Below are 18,578 nucleotides of genomic sequence, written 5' to 3' on the forward strand. Positions count from 1 at the left end.
CTATCTCATTGTGTATACTTCTCCCTGATCTCCATTAATTGAAAAGATCTGATTTTATTGTTGCATAGACATTTGCTTTTCCCAAGTTACAGAAAACAAAACAAAACCCAAAACCTTTATATTTTACATCTTTAGCAGCCTTCGCATATAGATGACTGTAAAATTGAATGAATATGGAGACAAAAAAAAAAAGCACGTCATGGTGATTGTGATCATAGGAAGATTATGGTTGACTAATGGATGAACATGAGTAAATCTTCAGTTGACTGAAGATGGAGACCAGAATCCCTCTTACTCCAGTGAAAATGTTCCCTGGAGAATGGCTGAAGCACATTTGTGGAGATGATTGTATAATGGAAAACTGATTTTCAGGTTCAGAGCAAGAGCAGAAGATCTTGCAGTCAGTACAGCAATACTGATGACTTGTAGGGGGAAAAGTGATCTTTTAATTTTCATATTTTTACAGAGAAGAATAGTTATTCTAAATCATGCTTACATTTTATTAGTGAAGGACTGTGTGTAAGGCAGTTCAGTGTTCATTCAGCCTCTAATGCTGGAAACTATAGCCCCTTTCAATTAGCTAAATAGTTTCTGTAAAAGAGAAAAATGTGTTTGAATCTTTCATCAGAGCAATATTTTAAAATTGTCCATCTCTTTTTCCCCAAAAAAGTATCCGAAGAAGAGTTCAGTGAAATGTCATATTATGTTTGTTACATTTAGCAAAACAACAGGCAAACAGGTACCTGGATGTACCTCGGACATTCAGTAGCATTCTAGTGATTGATATATCCCTGTTAACGTCAAATCTCTTGTTATTGTTATGGTTTTTATAATATAACTATTACAAAATGTCAAAAGTAGGAAATGCTTTTGAAAAATAATTACTTTGTAAAATGGCAGAGCTGTAAAAATCATCATAGCTTCTGCTAAAAAAAATTACTATGTTTTGAGAGCTAGCGGAGCAATTTGTGTCTTGTACAGGTTTAATGAAGTCACTTTACTGCACTCAAAGGATGGAGATATATTCTAGAGGTCAACAAAAAATCATTGAGAAATGAAAAATTGGACAAGAGGAATTTTAAAGTGACCCTGAATGATTAAGTTGATTTATATGACTCCTGAATCACTGACATTTGTAAAACTCAGCAGTAAGGAAACCTGCAGATGTGTTGTTGTCTTGCATCTACCAGTGGGTGTTGCAATAGATGTAACAGCAAGGGGGAGTTAAGAGATGGAAATGGGGAAAAATTAGGAACTGACAAATGCAGCAATTAAATATAATAGTTTACAAATAAGTTACACAAAATGAAAATCAAAACTGTTAATGACCACTGTGGTGGCTCAGTGGGTCGTGGGATATACTGCCCCTCAGGAGATTGGAATCTAAGACCATCCTCAGGATACTAGTATCCTCAATTAGGGGAGGCTGAGTGGTGTTTTAATTTGGTATGATGGGCACATTATTAAAACCCAGGCTCAGATATCTGCTGTTGCTTACCATTGAAACAGAAAACAAAATATAACTTCCATAATTATCGAAGAGCTGATTTATCTATTGTTTTTTAATCATGGGACTTATTCTGTTTGCAGAATGAAGAGTAAATAGCCAGTGTAGATTACTATTTCTTTGGATCCTGGGAATAGCTATTTAGCAATATTTATTCATATTGATTTGTCTCATCATATGTTAACTGCTGAATAACACACACAGAACATCCTTTGCTTGTGGGATGTTCCTTGATTGCTATTTTCCTATTCATGAGTAAAATCAATAAACTGTAATAGACCCCATCTTCCACTAGGGTTGCCAACTTTCTAATTGCACAAAACCAAACACCCTTGCCCTGCCACCCTTGCCTGCCCCTCCTGCAAGGTCCTGTCATGCCCTGTCTCTGAGGCTCTGCCCCCGCTCACTTTATCCCCCCCATCCTCTGGTGCACGCTCATTTTCACTGGGCTGGGGCAGGGGGTTGGGGTGCGGGAGGGGGTGAGGGTGTCAGCTGGAGGTGGGTGAGGGAGCTCCTGGGTGAGGCAGGTGGTTGGGGTGTGGGAGGGAGTATGGGCTCTGGACTGGGGGTGTGGGCTCTGGTGTGGGGCCAGAAATGAGGGGTTCAGGGTGAGGGAGGGGGATCCAGGTTGGGGCAGGAGGTTGGAGTGCAGGGCGGGGAGTGAGGGCTCCGGCTGAGGGTGTGGGCTCTGGGTGGGGCTATTAATGAGGGGTTTGGGATGCAGGATCGAGCTCCAGGCCGGGGCTGAGGGGTTCGAATTGTGGAAGGGGGTTAAGAGCTGGGGCAAGAGGTTGAGGTGCAAGAGGGGGTTCGGGGTGCAGGCTGTGGGAGGGAGTTTGGGTGCAGAAGAGGGCTAAGGGCTGGGGCAGGGGATTGGGGTGTGGGAGGGTTTTTGGGGTGCAGGCTCCAGGCAATGCTCCCCACAGGTGGCTCCCCACAAGCGGCTCCCCACAAGCAGCAACATGGTTCTCAACTCTTAGGCAGAGGTGCAGCCAGGCTGCTCTGCATGCTGCCTCAGTCTGCAGGCACCACCCCCGCAGCTCCCATTGGCCAAGAACCACGGCCAATGGGAGCTGTGGAGCCAGCGCTCGGGGCAGCGTGCAGAGCCCCCATGTCCGCCCCTACACCTAGGATCCAGAGGGACATGTCGTCACTTCCTGGGAGCCATGCGGAGCCAGGTAGGGAGCCTGCCAGCCCCGTGCCAACTGGACTTTTAACTGCCTGACTGGAGCTGCCAGGGTCCCTTTTCGACCAGGCATTCCGGTTGAAAACTGGACCACCTGGCAACCCTATCTTCCACGCTTATCTTCATTGGCAAATATACTGTCTAGGTGTGTCACAACCCTGATCAAACTTCCCCTTCTGGACACTCACCAGGCTGCTGTGTTGGGTCACATCACTGGACATCTGTGCTTTTAAGATTTCCTGAGGCTGAGAAGAGTCCAGACACTGCCTATGGTTCTGAATTTGTAGGAGCACTCTTAGGATGCAGATCTTCCATCTAGCACCACCTTCTGGCTAAGCTGAGACCCTGCAGTCCAACTGCCTACACCCTGAGACTAGTGTTGGTTACCCCAGACTCCCCATTTGCAGATGCTCACCCTTTCCAAGACCGCCAGCCTTGTGGGCACTCCGGTTACAGTTTACCACTTCAGGAACATATGATAATTGAAGCAGACAGACACAGACTTTGTAAAGAGGATTTCTAAAAACAATTTGTCTTTACTTAAACAGCACAAGAGAGACAGAATCTAGGCAAAATAAGAAACACCTGCATGTGAAACTTTGCCTCAGTTTCCTCGCCACTCTAAGGTATCCAGGATCCCCTATATAAACATGGGTTCTCCTTCGAAACAAAGTCTCATCTGCCTCTGTAGCCAGCTTCCTTCAGCCTGGGCTGGTCCCACAGTCAAAAAGATCCCCTTTCCTGTGAAATCATGACCTTTTATTCTTCTTTCCTTCCCCAAGCATATTTAGTTTCTGTGAGGCCCTATGTTTCTGTGTTATTAAATGCTAGTACTAGAACCTGGTTTCTTTGTTTACCATTCTGGAGAAATTCCACTGCTCCAAACCATAGCACTCTGTAGTGAAAACCGGTTTTCTCCAACTTATCTAGGATACAGTTATATCTGGGCAAGCTCTACTGAAGGGCTGATAACAATTGTCCTAGTTAAGAAACAGACATGCAGGTACCATTCCTTTCTCTTTAACACAAGGAGGATGAGGCAAGGACATAGTACAGATCCTCATAGTACAGATCCTTAAACACACGGTGACTTCATAATATCATAAGTATCATAAGATTTGGTCATGGAGGTTGTGGAAGTAATGGACTCCATGACTTCCGCAGACCTCCGAAGGGTGCCCAGATAGCAAGTATGAAAAATAGGGACTGAGTGTGGGGGGTAATAGGCACCTGTATAAGTAAAAGCCCCAAATATCGGGACTGTCCCATTAAATTGGGACATCTTGAACACATGATTTATGAGGGGAGGCTGTGGGAACTGGGATTGTTTAGTCTGTGGAAGAGAATAATGAGGAGGGATTTGATAGCTGCTTTCAACTACCTGAAAGGGGGTTCCAAAGAGGATGGATCTAGACTATTCTCAATGGTAGCAGATGACAGAACAAGGAGTAATGGTCTCAAGTTGCAGTGGGGCAGGTTTAGGTTGGATATTAGGAAAAACTTTTTCACTAGGAGGGTGGTCAAACACTGGAATGTGTTACCTAGGGAGGTGGTGGAATCTCCTTTCTTAGAAGTTTTTAAGATCAGGTTTGACAAAGCCCTGGCTGGGATGATTTAGTTGGGGTTTGATTTAGTTGGGGTTTGTCCTGCTTAGATGACCTCCTGAGATCCCTTCCAACCCTGATATTCTATGATTCTATGATCTGGTCACCCTAGACCTCCGTGACTTCAGCCCACAGCGGCTGGGAGCTGCAGGGTACCCACACCTCCCAGAGTGGCAGGGGTCTTGGAACTCCCTAGTCTCCATGGGCATGGAGGTCCCCCTTGCTTCCCAGTCCCCACGGGTGGTGGGGGATACTCAGGAGCTCCCCAGACTCTGCTGCTGGCAAGGGACCCCTGAAGCTTCCCAGCCACCACCGGTGGGGGACCCCCGGCAGCTCCCCAGCCACCACCACCACCAGCAGTGGGGGAACCCCCAGAGCTCCCCAGCTTCCAGGGTTGGGGGGACCCTCCGGAGCTCCCCAGTCCTCACGGGTGGCGGGAGATCCCTGGAAGCTCCCCAGCCTGGGGGAGGGGAATCCCCCAGAGCTCCCCAGTGCCCGTGCAGTGGGCAATCTCCTGCAGCTCCACAGCCACCGCAGGCTGGGGTCCCTTCTAGCTCCCAGCCACAGCAGGGCAGGACGCTTTCCCTGGACTCTTTCTCTCCCCATTTTGTCATGGTTATTTTTAGTAAAAGTCAGTGCCAGGTCAAGGCCAGATTGTTCACAGCTGCTCCCCAATTAGCACAGGAAAGGATACAAGTAGCCCACACACCTTGTGCTCCTGAACAATTGGCCAGCTAGCTGCACAAGGGGCTGCATTGCTACTTGCACTCCCTGAGGAGTAGCTCTGGGTGTCCTCTCTCTGAAGTGGTGTCTTAGAAGCACTGTGATGAGGGTTTGTTCCTTAAAGGCATAGTTGAGTCAGTTGCTAGCTTCCATCATTTTTCACAATGGTTTTATTCTTTGTGTGTCTCTCAGTTGTTTGAAACTCCCGAATGTGGAAATGGATATGTAGAAGCAGGAGAAGAATGTGATTGTGGTTTCCGAATGGTAAGTTTAAAATGTTCCGTGTTAGTCTGTATTTGCAAAAAGAAAAGGAGTACTTGTGGCACCTTAGAGACTAACCAATTTATTTGAGCATAAGCTTTCGTGAGCTACAGCTCACCTCACGAAAGCTTATGCTCAAATAAATTGGTTAGTCTCTAAGGTGCCATAAGTACTCCTTTTCTTTTTAAAATGTTCTTATGCACTGTTCTTGCAGCCCCTGCTCACATTAATGTATTGAGCAAAAGTTTTATATGGATGTTAAAAATGGAAAAAGAAAGAATTTTGTATTGAATTTACGCTGCCTGTCTTATGGGACAACTTTGATCAGAGAATTGTATTAGTCAACTTTCTGTAAAAGAGGAAGAATATGTTCCCTAACGAGAAAATATTTGTTTCTGCTACACTGTGTTATGCTCAATCTTACAAATACAGAAAAAACCTGTTGCCTTTCCTATTTTCCCACCCCACTCCACCCCACACTTGCCTCAGGAAAGTGCCTCTTAAAGGTAGTGTGGAACTGGCTGAACCCTGTGAGCAGCGGGGACCATGATGATGGGGCCTGGGTAAAACAACATTACACCATGTATAAGTGCGCAAGGAAAGAGGAGCAATAAGCTAGAGCAGGGCAGAGTGGCATGCAGCTCCAGACAGAAGAGAGAACTCCTCCTCCTTGCCTCTTATCTCACCTTGTTCTGGGTATGGACGTAGATATGGAGGGATTTTGGCTCTGGCCCTGAGACAGAGAAATTATGAAAGAGAGGGAAAGAAGGGAGTTATATAAAGATCAAGCTGACATAGAATAAAGGGGTTGGTAGGGTTCCCACTTGAGCTTGGTAATTATACTTCAAGGTCTCTGTTCATTCTCACTTGTAGTGAACTCTCTCTCTTAGTGCTTCAGGAACAGAACATGTTCCCAAAGCTTTGTCATCTGGGGCTGCACACATGCACCCTCTATCTGTATTGAATGTTCAGTGCCTAAGACTATATTAGGTAGTGCAGCCTCAGTTCCTTCTCTTCCACTCCAAAATGCATTCAGGGAGCCTTTAGCTTTGTCCAAGTCTGCACCTGCAGATCTTTATTTAGGCTCCTTTAGTTCTTTTGTAAATAATTGTATATATAGTTAGTTCTCTTAGGGGTGAATCCTTAGTGCGTGCAAACTGCCTCAATAGCTTACATTGGCATGGAGTCCATGGTGGAACCTCATCCTCAGACAGGTTTGAGAAGATATGCACTGTCTCTCTTAATAGTCCCAAATCCAGGATTTGGTTGCTGCTATAGAATTCTTTACACTGGTCTCCCTGCTAGTTTGATGTTTAAATAGTGTAAAGGATTCTTTCATCTAGTTTATTTTCTAATCAATACAGGAGTGAATCCTTTCCCTGATCATGATATACAGGATGGTGTGTTTGGATGGTTGAGAAGGACAAAATGCCCAGAGTGGAAGATTCATAGATCACTTAATGTATTTTCTTTAGGAATGCTATGAAAACTGCTGTAAAAAGTGCTCTCTCTCTAATGGAGCTCACTGTAGTGATGGACCCTGCTGTAACACATCCTGTCTTGTGAGTCTTACAGCATTTCTTTCTATTTTCTCTCTGTCTTCCCTAGAACTAATGTCTAACCTGATACAGGTCAAACACTGGGTGACAGTGGGGGGAAATAGGCCACATATACTGAATCAAAATGTTTTTAAGGAACATAACATGATTACTCACCTGCAGATAATGTGGCAGTAGATGGGGATTATGTGTATGTTGCTATTGTTAATGCACACAGTGTTATACCATACATCTGGATTTGATTAATTCCACCTCCACGACATCTATGACCAATCTTGGGAGTTAAAGATTTTAATCCAAATTTTCAAAATATTGTGCTGGTTTGGGTCACAAAACTTTCATTGACTTTGATATGGTTCATATATCTGAAACCTTGATCAATACTTTGAAAATGTTATTGAGATTAATGTTAAAACCAGATTACATTTATTTATCTATTTACTTATATGGTTGAAAGTAAATGTGTTATGGGTAGAGTGATTTTTAAGCTGCTTGGTGTTTTGGGTGCAATGATCTAATAGTATGCAAAGTTGTAATGTGCATTTCTCTTCTTCAGTGGCAAGTAATTGAATTTATACTTTTGGTAGCATTACTTGTCATCCAGCTGAAATCTCTGGAAGCCACACAGTATGATAAATACTAATAGTTGCTACAAAAGGTAGTGAAGGCTTTCTTCTCTGATATAGTTTGCCAATAGCAGATATTGAAGGGCATATTAAGCAGCCTCTCACTTGATTTTTCATTTTTAAATATTGTGATTTGTGGTCCAAAATTCTGGATTGCAAGTACTTTAGAAAAAAATAATTTAGATGCTGGTCTCATTGTGATAATATTGGGCCACACTCTGGTATCCTGTTATTTCATACACAGGATTTCAAATGAAGTCAGTGGGAGTCTTGTGCATAGCTTATGACAGGATATGGTGAATTATTAGTATATCTGGGAAATGTTATTAGAGACAGAGCAAAGATGAGAATTCCTAAAGGATGTGGCTTAAACTGTTCCATGAGAACTAGGTCTCTGAACATCACAGGACTATAACCTGCCTTTTGACTTAGGACAGTAATTTCTCAGATAACTATCTAAATGTAATTAAAAGAAACAGGATGAGACTGGGTTGAGATATAGTATCTTTGATGGTAAACATTAACAATATTTTTTTTACTGTCTCCTGCTTCTGGGCTTTATTTTAGCCCCATTAAATTAAACATACACCTAATCTGTATAATGTAGAAGCAGATGTGCTGTTGATAAACCAATGGATGGGTGGGTTGGTTGTTTTGTTTAAAGTCTCAATATTTTCTCGGCAGAAATAAATCTGTATGGTTTTTCCTATACACATAGTGTCTTAATGGTATGAAAAATATTTCTAGCAGAGATGTATCACAAAAGAATACTTTTCAGATTACTGTGTGCACCACTTTCAGTTGAACCAGAAGCTAGCAGTGGGTTTTTTGCTGTTCCTAGATAATTCAGCATTTCTTGAATGTGTGTGTGTGTGTGTGTGTGTGTATGTACACAAGTATTACAAAATGTAGGTTCCTGAGTTCGTCATACACTATTTCTGTACCAAAAGCTTCCTCTGGATATGTTTTGTTCTCTCTGTTATTCTGTGGGCAAGACTCAAAGGATGTTGATACTGAGACTCATTTGAAAATTGAGAAGTATGGCTTTGAAACATGAGCAATATTTCTAAACAAGAATCCAGAATATGCCATTATATAATCTCAGTTTTAATGAATGGTCTCTGTTTTCTAGTTTTTCCCACGAGGCTATGACTGTCGATATGCAGTGAATGAGTGTGATATTACAGAGTACTGTACTGGCGACTCTGGTCAGGTATGTATACCTAAGCGCTCTGTATACTCTATTCAATTTCATAATCTTTTTATCCCAGTTAAATATATTGAGTAACAAGCTGATACTACATTGGCTCAAAATGACCAGTTCCCTCATTAGTTGTAAATATTAAAAATGTATTTTGATTGAAGTGTCTTTGAAGAAGGTTTTTGTTCTAGTGATTAGCAAATGGCTGCTCTCAATTATTTAATAAACATAAACTCTGTTACAAAAAGAGAAAGGAAAACTCATAAAACAATGTGAAGAGTGAATGACACAAACCCCAGCAAAATATCTAAAACTGATAAACAGGTTATTGGCAATAAGCACTTATTATAGATGCAGTGTAGGTATACACATGTTAGCAGAAAGCTAAGCAATCCTTTAAGAAAAGAAAAAGGAAAGAAAACAAATATAGTATAAAATAAGGAAAGGAAAATAAAACCTGTTTATGTGCTGTGCTGAATGATTTGTTTCAGAACATTACTTATCAAAAGAAATAACGGCAGAGAGACTGTCTGCCTTTACTCAAACCCCATTGGGATTCCCTGGAGTTTAGTGAGGGCACAACTTAGCAAAAGTATCAAAGAAAAGGTATGCATGTAAAGCTATATTTCATTCTACCCACAATGGAGCCTTGACATTTCATGTATTGACTCATCTCCTTAATTTCCATTAAGTACACGCAATAAGAGTAGAATTTAACATGGTACTTCAAGGTTTATCAGGCAATTAAAGCCATTAGCTGTTCATACCAGTATAGTCAGTATGCTGTTTGTGATTTTGGTGTGGGCTACTTAAACTGTACATGATTCAAAGGGAATCCTAGAGGCTTTGGCTATAGGAGTCTTGGCTGAAAACTAAAGAAAAGATTAAACTTTTATTCTTTACTGATTAATGTATTTATCTTAAGAGCAAGCATTACAATTTCTGTTTAACAAAGAGCCAGAATTTCTCTGTAGTGGAGAATGAAAGCTGTCCTATCCTAGAGCACTTCTAGATATGTAGATAGAACAGTGTGCTCAATTTCTTCTCCCTCTCTCCCCACACACACTTGCAGTGAGCAACAAGAAAATAACAGAATAATGCCCTAGCCATCTGGCATTTACACTGGCTCCCAAAACAAGTAAGATTATATCTGGTCCTGCAGAATGCACAAGTGGAAAGGTATTGTAGGCTAATCAGATCCTTGCAGTTCCCTGAATACAAAGACTGCACAAGATTAGTGCTGTCAACAGTGGTATCTCCAGAGTTTGTGGGAAGGGAGTTGGGCAATGCCCTCATCCCCATCTATCCCTCAGAGCTAATGAGTGCAGAGTAGAGCTGAAATACCAGCCGCCTCTTATCAGGTGGAAGAAGTTAGTTTCAAAGAAAGGGTAGGGGAAAGAGTTTTGATCAGAGACTGTGGTTTATGAGAAAACTCCCTCCCCCATGTTTGTTTCTCTCCCCCTCTATATAGACTCTGTGTCCTCCCCATTTCCACCATGTTGTGTCTTTCTCCCATCCCATCCTTCATTGGTTCCTTGCTCGTGCTTCCTTTGTTTAACAAAAATAGCAGTATGAAAGTAACTAATATCCTCTCTGACAACTAGTCTTTTTAGTTGCACTTATACTCTGCTTCTTCTACCAGTCGTATTAGAGTAAGCAGCAACAGAAAACCAGCTTGAGAGTAGGTGGTTGGTGTTTGCATACTAAGGTAATGGGTGTTACAGAAAAACCTTAAAACCACCTTCCTATCCTCACTTAAGAGGACATAGCAGGAATATCATGATGTTCTTTGGCACGCCAAATGTGTGCACCAAACAAAGAAGGATCCAAATCCAATTTAAAATAATTTTAGATCCAGTTCTACCACACACACACATTTTGAATAGTATCTTACTCTGCAAGTAGGTCCATTGTTTCCAGTGGATGTACTTGCACAGTAACTTGTCATTATCCTCCTTGACCTATCAGCTGCCATTAATGCCATCCGCCACACTCTTCTTGAAATCTGGTCATCTGTTGGATTTCATGACTGTCCTCACATGGTTCTCCCACTGACTGTTAGATCACTCCTTTAGTGTCTAGTTCAGTGGGTCTGCCTCCCTCTCTCTCCCTCTTTCTGTGGGGGGATCCTCTGGTTTGCATCCTTGGCCCCCTCCTTTTCTCCCTATCCACCCTATCTCTGGGCAAACTTATCTGTAAACATGACTTTGACTACCATCTTTATGATAATGACGACTCAGAGTCTGCCTTTCTACTTTGGACCTCTTGCCCTACAATTAGATTAAAATCTTGGCCTGGCTTTCTCTTTGTGGGTATCCAGTCATCAGCTGAAACTACTGGCCGAAACAAAGCTTTTAACTTTTCTCTGAAGCCCTTTCCTTTCTCTATCATTGTGGACTTTCACCTTGTCTCTTGGTTTCATTTTTCATTTGGGCCTCTTTCTCATTTGGCCCTGTTGCCTGCGGCCTCAAGTTAATTCAACATGCTATTCCTAAGATCATCTTCCTGGCTTGTCACTTGGACTCCTTTACCACCCTTTTTAAGTCCTTTTATTGGCTCCCCCTCTTCCATCACATCTAATATAAATTTCTTATCCTAACTTTCCACTGTTTAGTCATGCCCTGTCTATCCATCCTACTATCTCCTGCCTTCTCTTTCCCAGTGATTCCAGCCTTGATTGCCCTCTTGTCTGCTTTTCCCACAAGCACCTTTGCACTTTCTTCCCTGCCACCACCTTGCCTGGGAAAAGCTCCCAGTCAAAATCCTTAATCACCACATTATCCTTCTTCAAGCCCCTTCTCAAAGCTCGCCCTGCCACAATGTATAAAGCAAACTGCCATTTGGCAATTGTGATTATTGCTAATATATGGCGAAGATTTGTGCACACATTGCTGGTCTGCACATGAAAATTAATCCAAAATAAGATAGGAAGTGAATTTAAAGTGGATTAACACTTCCAAAGCTTTAGAAGTGGATTAAGCTAATTTGGAATAAGGGATTCTTATTTCAGAATAAGAGTGTCCACACATCGAGTTAGTCAGGAATAGTTACCTCAGAATAATTTCCCATGTAGATAAGCCCTAAATCTGTATTAAAACATCCAGTTATTTTTTGTTACCCCATTCTCCTCCCAGTCTGCCTGTTTGTCTCATCCACCTATTATGCCTGTCTCTCAGACTAAGCTCTGCAGGATAGAGACTGTTAATTTGTATATTTTTGTATAATGACTTATTCAATGGGGCCCTGGCACAGTTGAGGCATGTAGGCACTGCCACGATATATATGTTAAACAATAATACTAATAAAGTAAGATACTATTTAATATGAGTCAGTGTGGCAGAATTGTGATCTAAGTTTATGGCAGCTGGTGTAAATGAAAAAAATAATCAAATAACATGAGAAAAAGGAGAGCCCTGAAAAATTAATCTAACAGCATAAATAGATTGATGGCCAAAAATAAAGCTCAAGCAAGAAGAATGCTGTCATAGTCCAACTAAGAAACTATGTGCATTTAGTAGCAGAAATGGTTAAAAATCCTGCACCTTTTAGAAAAGTTAAGTAAAAAAGGCAAATATGAACGATTAAACCAGTATGAGAAATAGAAGGAAAATGACATTTTAAAAAATGGACTCCCAAATTTTTCACCACAGACACTGAATAAATAGATACATCGTTAAAAGAGGTTAGTCAAAATGTAGCATCTGAGAAAAGTTAAATATGGACAAAACTGAAGCTTTGTTTCTTAAGAAAGTTATGAGCCATTCAGTTTGTGATGTTTGGAAGACATTGCTGAGTGCGCCTGCAAATATATAAATGGGTAATGTCATCCTCTTTATGCCCCAAATGTCACCTATTTTAAAATTGTTCTCCTTCAAGTGATTGTCCTTATGGCCGTCCCAGTGATGGTATGTATACACCTCATGTGAGGAAGAGCAGAACGCATGTCAGTGGAATGTGTATATAGACAGTCGTTCAACAGAGAAAGGAAAGTTAATTACTGTATACAGTAACTGAAGTTCTTTGAGATGTTTATCCATATGCATGTTCCACAATCTGCGCTTACAGCTTCTCTACATCAGAGTCCTCTTATATGGGATTCTGCAGTCAGAAGGAACCAAATGGCAGTGGGCATGCCTTGCCCTTATATGCTTTTGCAGAAAAGCATGAGGACTGCAGAGTGCACGCACGCCCTATGGGTACTGCTGGCCCCAAAGACTTGGATCTCTACTTCTTGAGGTGCATGCATAGCCTCAGTGAAATGTGCATGTGGACAACACATTTTGAAGAAGTCCAGTTACTGTACAAATGTTCTCTACACCAGAAAAATCTTTTGTGCTATTTTTAACAAATCCACCATTCTGTTATCAAAAACATTAAAGAGGAAAAGCTATTTGCCCCTAGTTTTTAATTGATTATACAAAATTACTGTAACGTAGTTTTTGTGGACACTTGTTGCTCTGTAGCAACTATATCTAACAAATACTTGCAAACAAAAAAATGAACTTCATGACAATTTAGTGCAGTGGTCCCCAACCTTTCTGTGGGAATAGCATCTTCCTATTTCCAGAAGACTGGGGCGGCAGCCAGACACCCTGCTGCTGAAATGCCACTGAGAAGCGGCAACGCTTCTCGACGGCATTTCAGCGGGTGGTTCTCGGGTGGCTATGCTCAGCAGCGGCATTTTGGCGGTGCAGTGTCCTGTGGGCGCACACAACTGCCCCGGCAGGCGCCGTTGCACCTGTGGGCACCGTGTTGGGGACCCCTGATTTAGTGCATAGCCATTTCTGTTGATGTCTCCAACAATGTCATAAAATCAGTAAACAGAAAAACCAAAATAGGCAGTTAGATTTGGGCTAGTTGTCTTGTGACAATGCACAATCACTGCCAATGCACAATCACTGCCAATTGGCAGATCCCAGGAGCTGGTCCCAGTAAGGGTTAAGTGTCTGTCTGGTTCTTTCTTTGTTTCATTCTGTTCCCTCTTGGTTTGAGTTTCACTGTCAAATAGCATTGTGATATTTCTTAAATGGCTGTGTGATGTGACTTGTGTAACCTTTGTCTTCCTTCCTCCCTGTTTCCATGTATTGTTCTCTCATTTCTGTAGGTAGAGTGTGAACTCTTTGGTGCATTTACTGTATCATTTTAATTTGTTTGTAAAGCACCTACCACATTTTGGATACTATATAAACATAATAAGCCTTCTCCATTCTTTTTTTCCTTTGAATTTTATATGCCACAATCATATATCCTATTAGTCTATTTTCTAATAAATATAAACCTAATTTTTCTGGCTTCTTACACAGTAATTATAACCCTTGGGGCCCTTTGTCATCTTTAGTGCTATCTTCTGTTGCACAGTTCCTCTGCATGTATTTTATGCCAACTATTTGTTTTTAAATAATTTATTGTTTATTGTCCTACAACTCCAAATGTTATAATTTGATCAAGAATTTTTATCTTTTGGTGTTCAGTGCCCATCAAATCTTCATAAACAAGATGGATATGCTTGTGATTCTAATCAGGTATGTAACATTTTTAAACCTTTGCAAATCAATGAATAATGAATCCAGTGTAAATTTTCATTTCTTAACTACTTTTCTTCCTTATTTTTTCATACACTCAGTCGTCTCAGTTTATTCATCCTAAGGGTTTGTCAAACTTCGTGCAGACAAACAGAGCACCTATTAAATTTGAGTCTATCATCCATCCCTCTCTCCCTGCAGTTCTTCAATGTTTTGTTCAGCCTTCTGGGGACCATTGTGTAGACCTAGGGACTGATCTAGTCTCTCACTTTCTTGGCTAAAGTTGAGGCATATTACTTGTAGCAGTGTAAAAAAACTTGCACTGATGTTGCCTGTGCTGTCCATGCTCTGTTTTTAACATTGAGAATTTCAGTTTTACATGCAGTCAGTTTGGTCCTTTTCAGATCACTTTAAAAAAATTCAGCTTTCTCCACTGATTTTTATTTCTGGCCAGCAGGCAGTTTGCAGAAAATAGAAATACAAGATTGATGAGGATCAGTGGGCACCCAAATGTACAGGTTTATATTTTAATATAACTCTGCAGTGATTTACTGGTGTTAGTTCCATCGAAGTTAATAGAAATGAAGGGCCAATTCTTTCATTAGTTTGCATCTTATGCAGGCCTTTACACCTTGCAAAGTGGATGTATAATGCTGCCGCTAGTGTGGGTGATTTGGCAGCATTTTCAGTGCTCGGTGGCTAGTTTAAATGACAACATGAAGTGCAGTAGAGAATCAGGCCCTCAGCATATAAAGGTACTTTCCACTCCCCCCCATCCCAACACAAACATTGAGGAGAGTATATCCCCATGTATAAACTATAATAATCAAAATGAAAGAGAACTTGTAAAGACAGCTGAAGGACAACATTTGGTTTTAAAAAGAACGTAATATGTTCAGTTTCCCTTCACTAATTTGTTGTATTTTTGTTTAGGGACGTTGCTATAATGGAGAATGCAAGACAAGAGACAATCAGTGCAAATACATTTGGGGAATTAGTAGGTTGACGTTGCCTACCTTAAATATATTTTATTCATATGTATTCTTTAGTTTGTATTATTAGTATTTCCACCTACTGTACTTTCCTCCTTCAGTTAAAAGTTTCCACCGTAGAGCAGAGAAAAAATGTCTGTTGAGATAATATGGGTGACTTGTGATGTCATTTGGTATTTGGGTGCTGTGATATGTTGGGAATCAGGTGGTGATAATTTGCTGTGCTTGTAGATATAGGTAAGGTGAGCAGCATATACTGCAGCTAACTCAGGCTGAAACTCACCAGAAAATATAAAACTAAATTCTACAGGCACGTTAGGTTAATATTTTTGAATAAATATATTTTTTGTCTTCAGAATATTTGTTAATATACCTTAATATAAATGTGTGTGTTTAAAAACTAAATCACACAGATAACTATCAATTCCATCGTCTTCAGGTGAGACATGCACTGGATAATGATTTTAAGCATAAGACAGGAGAACTGAACTACCAGTTTTCAGAGTAGCAGCCGTGTTAGTCTGTATTCGCAAAAAGAAAAGGAGGACTTGTGGCACCTTAGAGAATAACAGATTTATTAGAGCATAAGCTTTCGTGAGCTACAGCAATGCATCCCATGAAGTGAGCTGTAGCTCAGGAAAGCTTATGCTCAAATAAATTTGTTAAGTCTCTAAGGTGCCACAAGTCCTCCTTTTCTTTTTGTGAACTACCAGTGTGTCCCAGTCTGTTGCACTCATGCCATTGTGATGTTTGTGTGTGCCAAATTCATCCCAGCTTAAGTGATTGTGGGGGGTGTGTGGTCTGTGAGAGAGAAAAGAATGTTCCTACCCATTGTGGCGTTAGGAGATTTCTACCTTTTCCTGTCTGTCACAAGCAGCACAAGGTATAGTGCATTTAATGCAGAGCACAATGGGGACAGTAGGTTTAGTGGACTCCTGATACCTTTCCCTCGGCTCGGGGGCAGTACAGTACGTTTTTTTTCTCTAACTCTAAGGTTATATTTTAATTTAAATTATTGAGATTGTCTTTTCTATGTAAGTGCCTGTGCTGTAACTAATACTTTGTATTTAGTGGTTACTTTTGTTTCATTCTAAATAATGGAGATACTATTTATTTTTAATGAAAGAAAGCCTAAAGGGCTTGTTAATGAGAAATTTTATATAAACTCCATGAGTCTGGAAGGATGTTTATTGGTCCACCCCCAAGCACAGAAAAGTCACATCGCAGACCAAATTCTGAGAACATCTTTTCAGGCTTTGCCTTTGTTCTCTCTTTACTTTCCTCTCTTTCAACCATTTGCCATTATTGTTTGCTCTGCCTCCACACAGCCAGCTTGCTGCTCCTGCCTTTTTAGGTAGGTGAGACTCTGAAAAGGTTTATTCTTAGCGCAAGCATACTAATGTGTGGAAACCCAAAAAGACTAAAGAGAAGAAAGGTGGAAAATGTTCTAGATTGAATGTGGCTCTTCTATCTAATCCTACTTTATTAGGAAAGTTAGGACTTCTCTGCTTACACTGAAAAATGGTGACAGGTTTCAGAGTAGCAGCTGTGTTAGTCTGTATTCACAAAAAGAAAAGGAGTACTAGTGGCACCTTAGAGACTAAGAAATTTCTTTGAGCATAAGCTTTTGTGAGCTAGAGCTCACTTCATTGGATGCATTCAGTGGAAAATACAGTGGGGAGATTTATATACATAGAGAACATGAGACAATGGGTGTTACCATATACACTGTAACGAGAGTGATCGCTTAAGGTGAGCTATTACCAGCGGGGGGGCGGGGGGACCTTTTGTAGTGATAATCAAGGTGGGCCATTTCCAACAGCTGACAAGAACATCTGAGGAACAAAAAGAAAAGGATTACTAGTGGCACCTTAGAGACTAACCAATTTATTTGAGCATAAGTTTTCGTGAGCTACAAGCTCATGAAAGCTTATGCTCAAATAAATTGGTTAGTCTCTAAGGTGCCACTAGTAATCCTTTTCTTTTTGCGAATACAGACTAACACAGCTGCTACTCTGAAATCTGAGGAACAGTGGGGGATGGGGGCGGAGGGGAATAAACATGGGGAAATAGTTTTACTTTGTGTAATGACACATCCACTCCCAGTCTTTATTCAAGCTTAAGTTAATTGTATCCAGTTTGCAAATTAATTCCAATTCAGCAGTCTCTCGTTGGAGTCTATTTTTGAAATTTTTTTGTTGAAGAATTGCAACTTTTAGGTCCGTAATCGAGTGACCAGAGAGATTTGAAGTGTTCTCCAACTGGTTTTTGAATGTTATAACGTCTGATTTGTGTCCATTTATTCTTTTACGTAGAGACTGTACACAAAGTAAAACTATTTCCCCATGTTTATTTCCCTCCTCCCCCACTGTTCCTCAGACTTTCTTGTCAACTGCTGGAAATGGCCCACCTTGATTATCACTGCAAAAGGTTTCCCCCCCCGCTCTCCTGCTGGTAATAGCTCACCTTAAGTGATCACTCTCGTTACAGTGTGTATGGTAACACCCATTGTTCATGTTCTCTGTGTATATAAATCCCCCCACTGTATTTTCCACTGAATGCATCCGATGAAGTGAGCTCTAGCTCACGAAAGCTTATGCTCAAATAAATTTGTTAGTCTCTAGGGTGACACTAGTACTCCTTTTCTTTTTGAAAAATGGTGAGTTAGTCTCAGATTTATGCTGTTCTCACTTATGTTGGTTTTGTATCTGTTTAACTCTGTTACTCCTGATTTACACTGGTGTAAGTGAGAGGAGAATCAGGCCTCTTAATTCTTTCCCTGGATACATCGAGAGGCAAATATCTGGTGCTCCAGAGAGATAATCTGATTCTACTCTCACACTAGTATAAATCAGGAATAACAGCAAGGAAAACAGTTACATTGCACCACTGTAATACTGATGTAAGTGTGAGCAAAATGAGACCCCCCCAGAATATTCAAGTGAAGAACATATACACCGAGGTAGATGTTGTTTAGACAAATCACCGGGAGAGAGTCTCCAGACTGATATTCAGCTCAGATATTGGAATCTGAGTATAAGGTAGGAAATATTTTCCCTTTTCAGCTGCCTGATAGAATTCTGTCTTTTCTTCCCTCTCTTTCCCTCGCTCATTGTGTAAACACAATCTACTCCATAAATTAAAACACAGGATGAAATTTCAGTCATGTGTTTATATTTTCTTGTGGCAGTTGTTTACATATTTTACATTAATTTTATGAAGAGAATATTTGTTGCTGTCAATGTAAAGTACATTCTCTTTTCCCTTTTTCATCAAAGAGGCTACAGGGTCTGACAAATTCTGTTATGAGAAGCTTAATACAGAAGGCACAAAAAAAGGAAACTGTGGAAAGGATGGAGACCAATGGATTCAGTGCAGTAAACAGTAAGTTTAGCTT

The 18,578-nt window shown here is 40.9% G+C and overlaps 1 protein-coding gene across 8 annotated transcripts in view; it reads left to right on the plus strand.

Moving 5' to 3' along the window:
• The window catches only part of ADAM23 (ADAM metallopeptidase domain 23), a 176,618-nt gene that overhangs the window by 118,991 nt on the left and 39,049 nt on the right, over nt 1-18,578 (plus strand). For 7 of the 8 annotated variants that reach the window (XR_013347499.1, XR_013347500.1, XM_077830094.1 and 4 more), the window contains exons 16-21: nt 5,213-5,284; nt 6,757-6,843; nt 8,599-8,679; nt 14,139-14,189; nt 15,123-15,186; nt 18,460-18,565. Coding sequence is in view for 6 of the 8 variants with exons in the window: in XM_077830094.1 (XP_077686220.1) it covers nt 5,213-5,284; nt 6,757-6,843; nt 8,599-8,679; nt 14,139-14,189; nt 15,123-15,186; nt 18,460-18,565 (461 nt within the window). In the remaining 2 variants the exon portion in view is untranslated. The remainder of the gene's footprint in view (nt 1-5,212; nt 5,285-6,756; nt 6,844-8,598; nt 8,680-14,138; nt 14,190-15,122; nt 15,187-18,459; nt 18,566-18,578) is intronic. The other variant, XM_077830091.1, reaches the window with a different exon arrangement.

Source organism: Eretmochelys imbricata, chromosome 11, assembly GCF_965152235.1.
Source record: "Eretmochelys imbricata isolate rEreImb1 chromosome 11, rEreImb1.hap1, whole genome shotgun sequence".
NCBI classification, from domain to species: domain Eukaryota; kingdom Metazoa; phylum Chordata; order Testudines; family Cheloniidae; genus Eretmochelys; species Eretmochelys imbricata.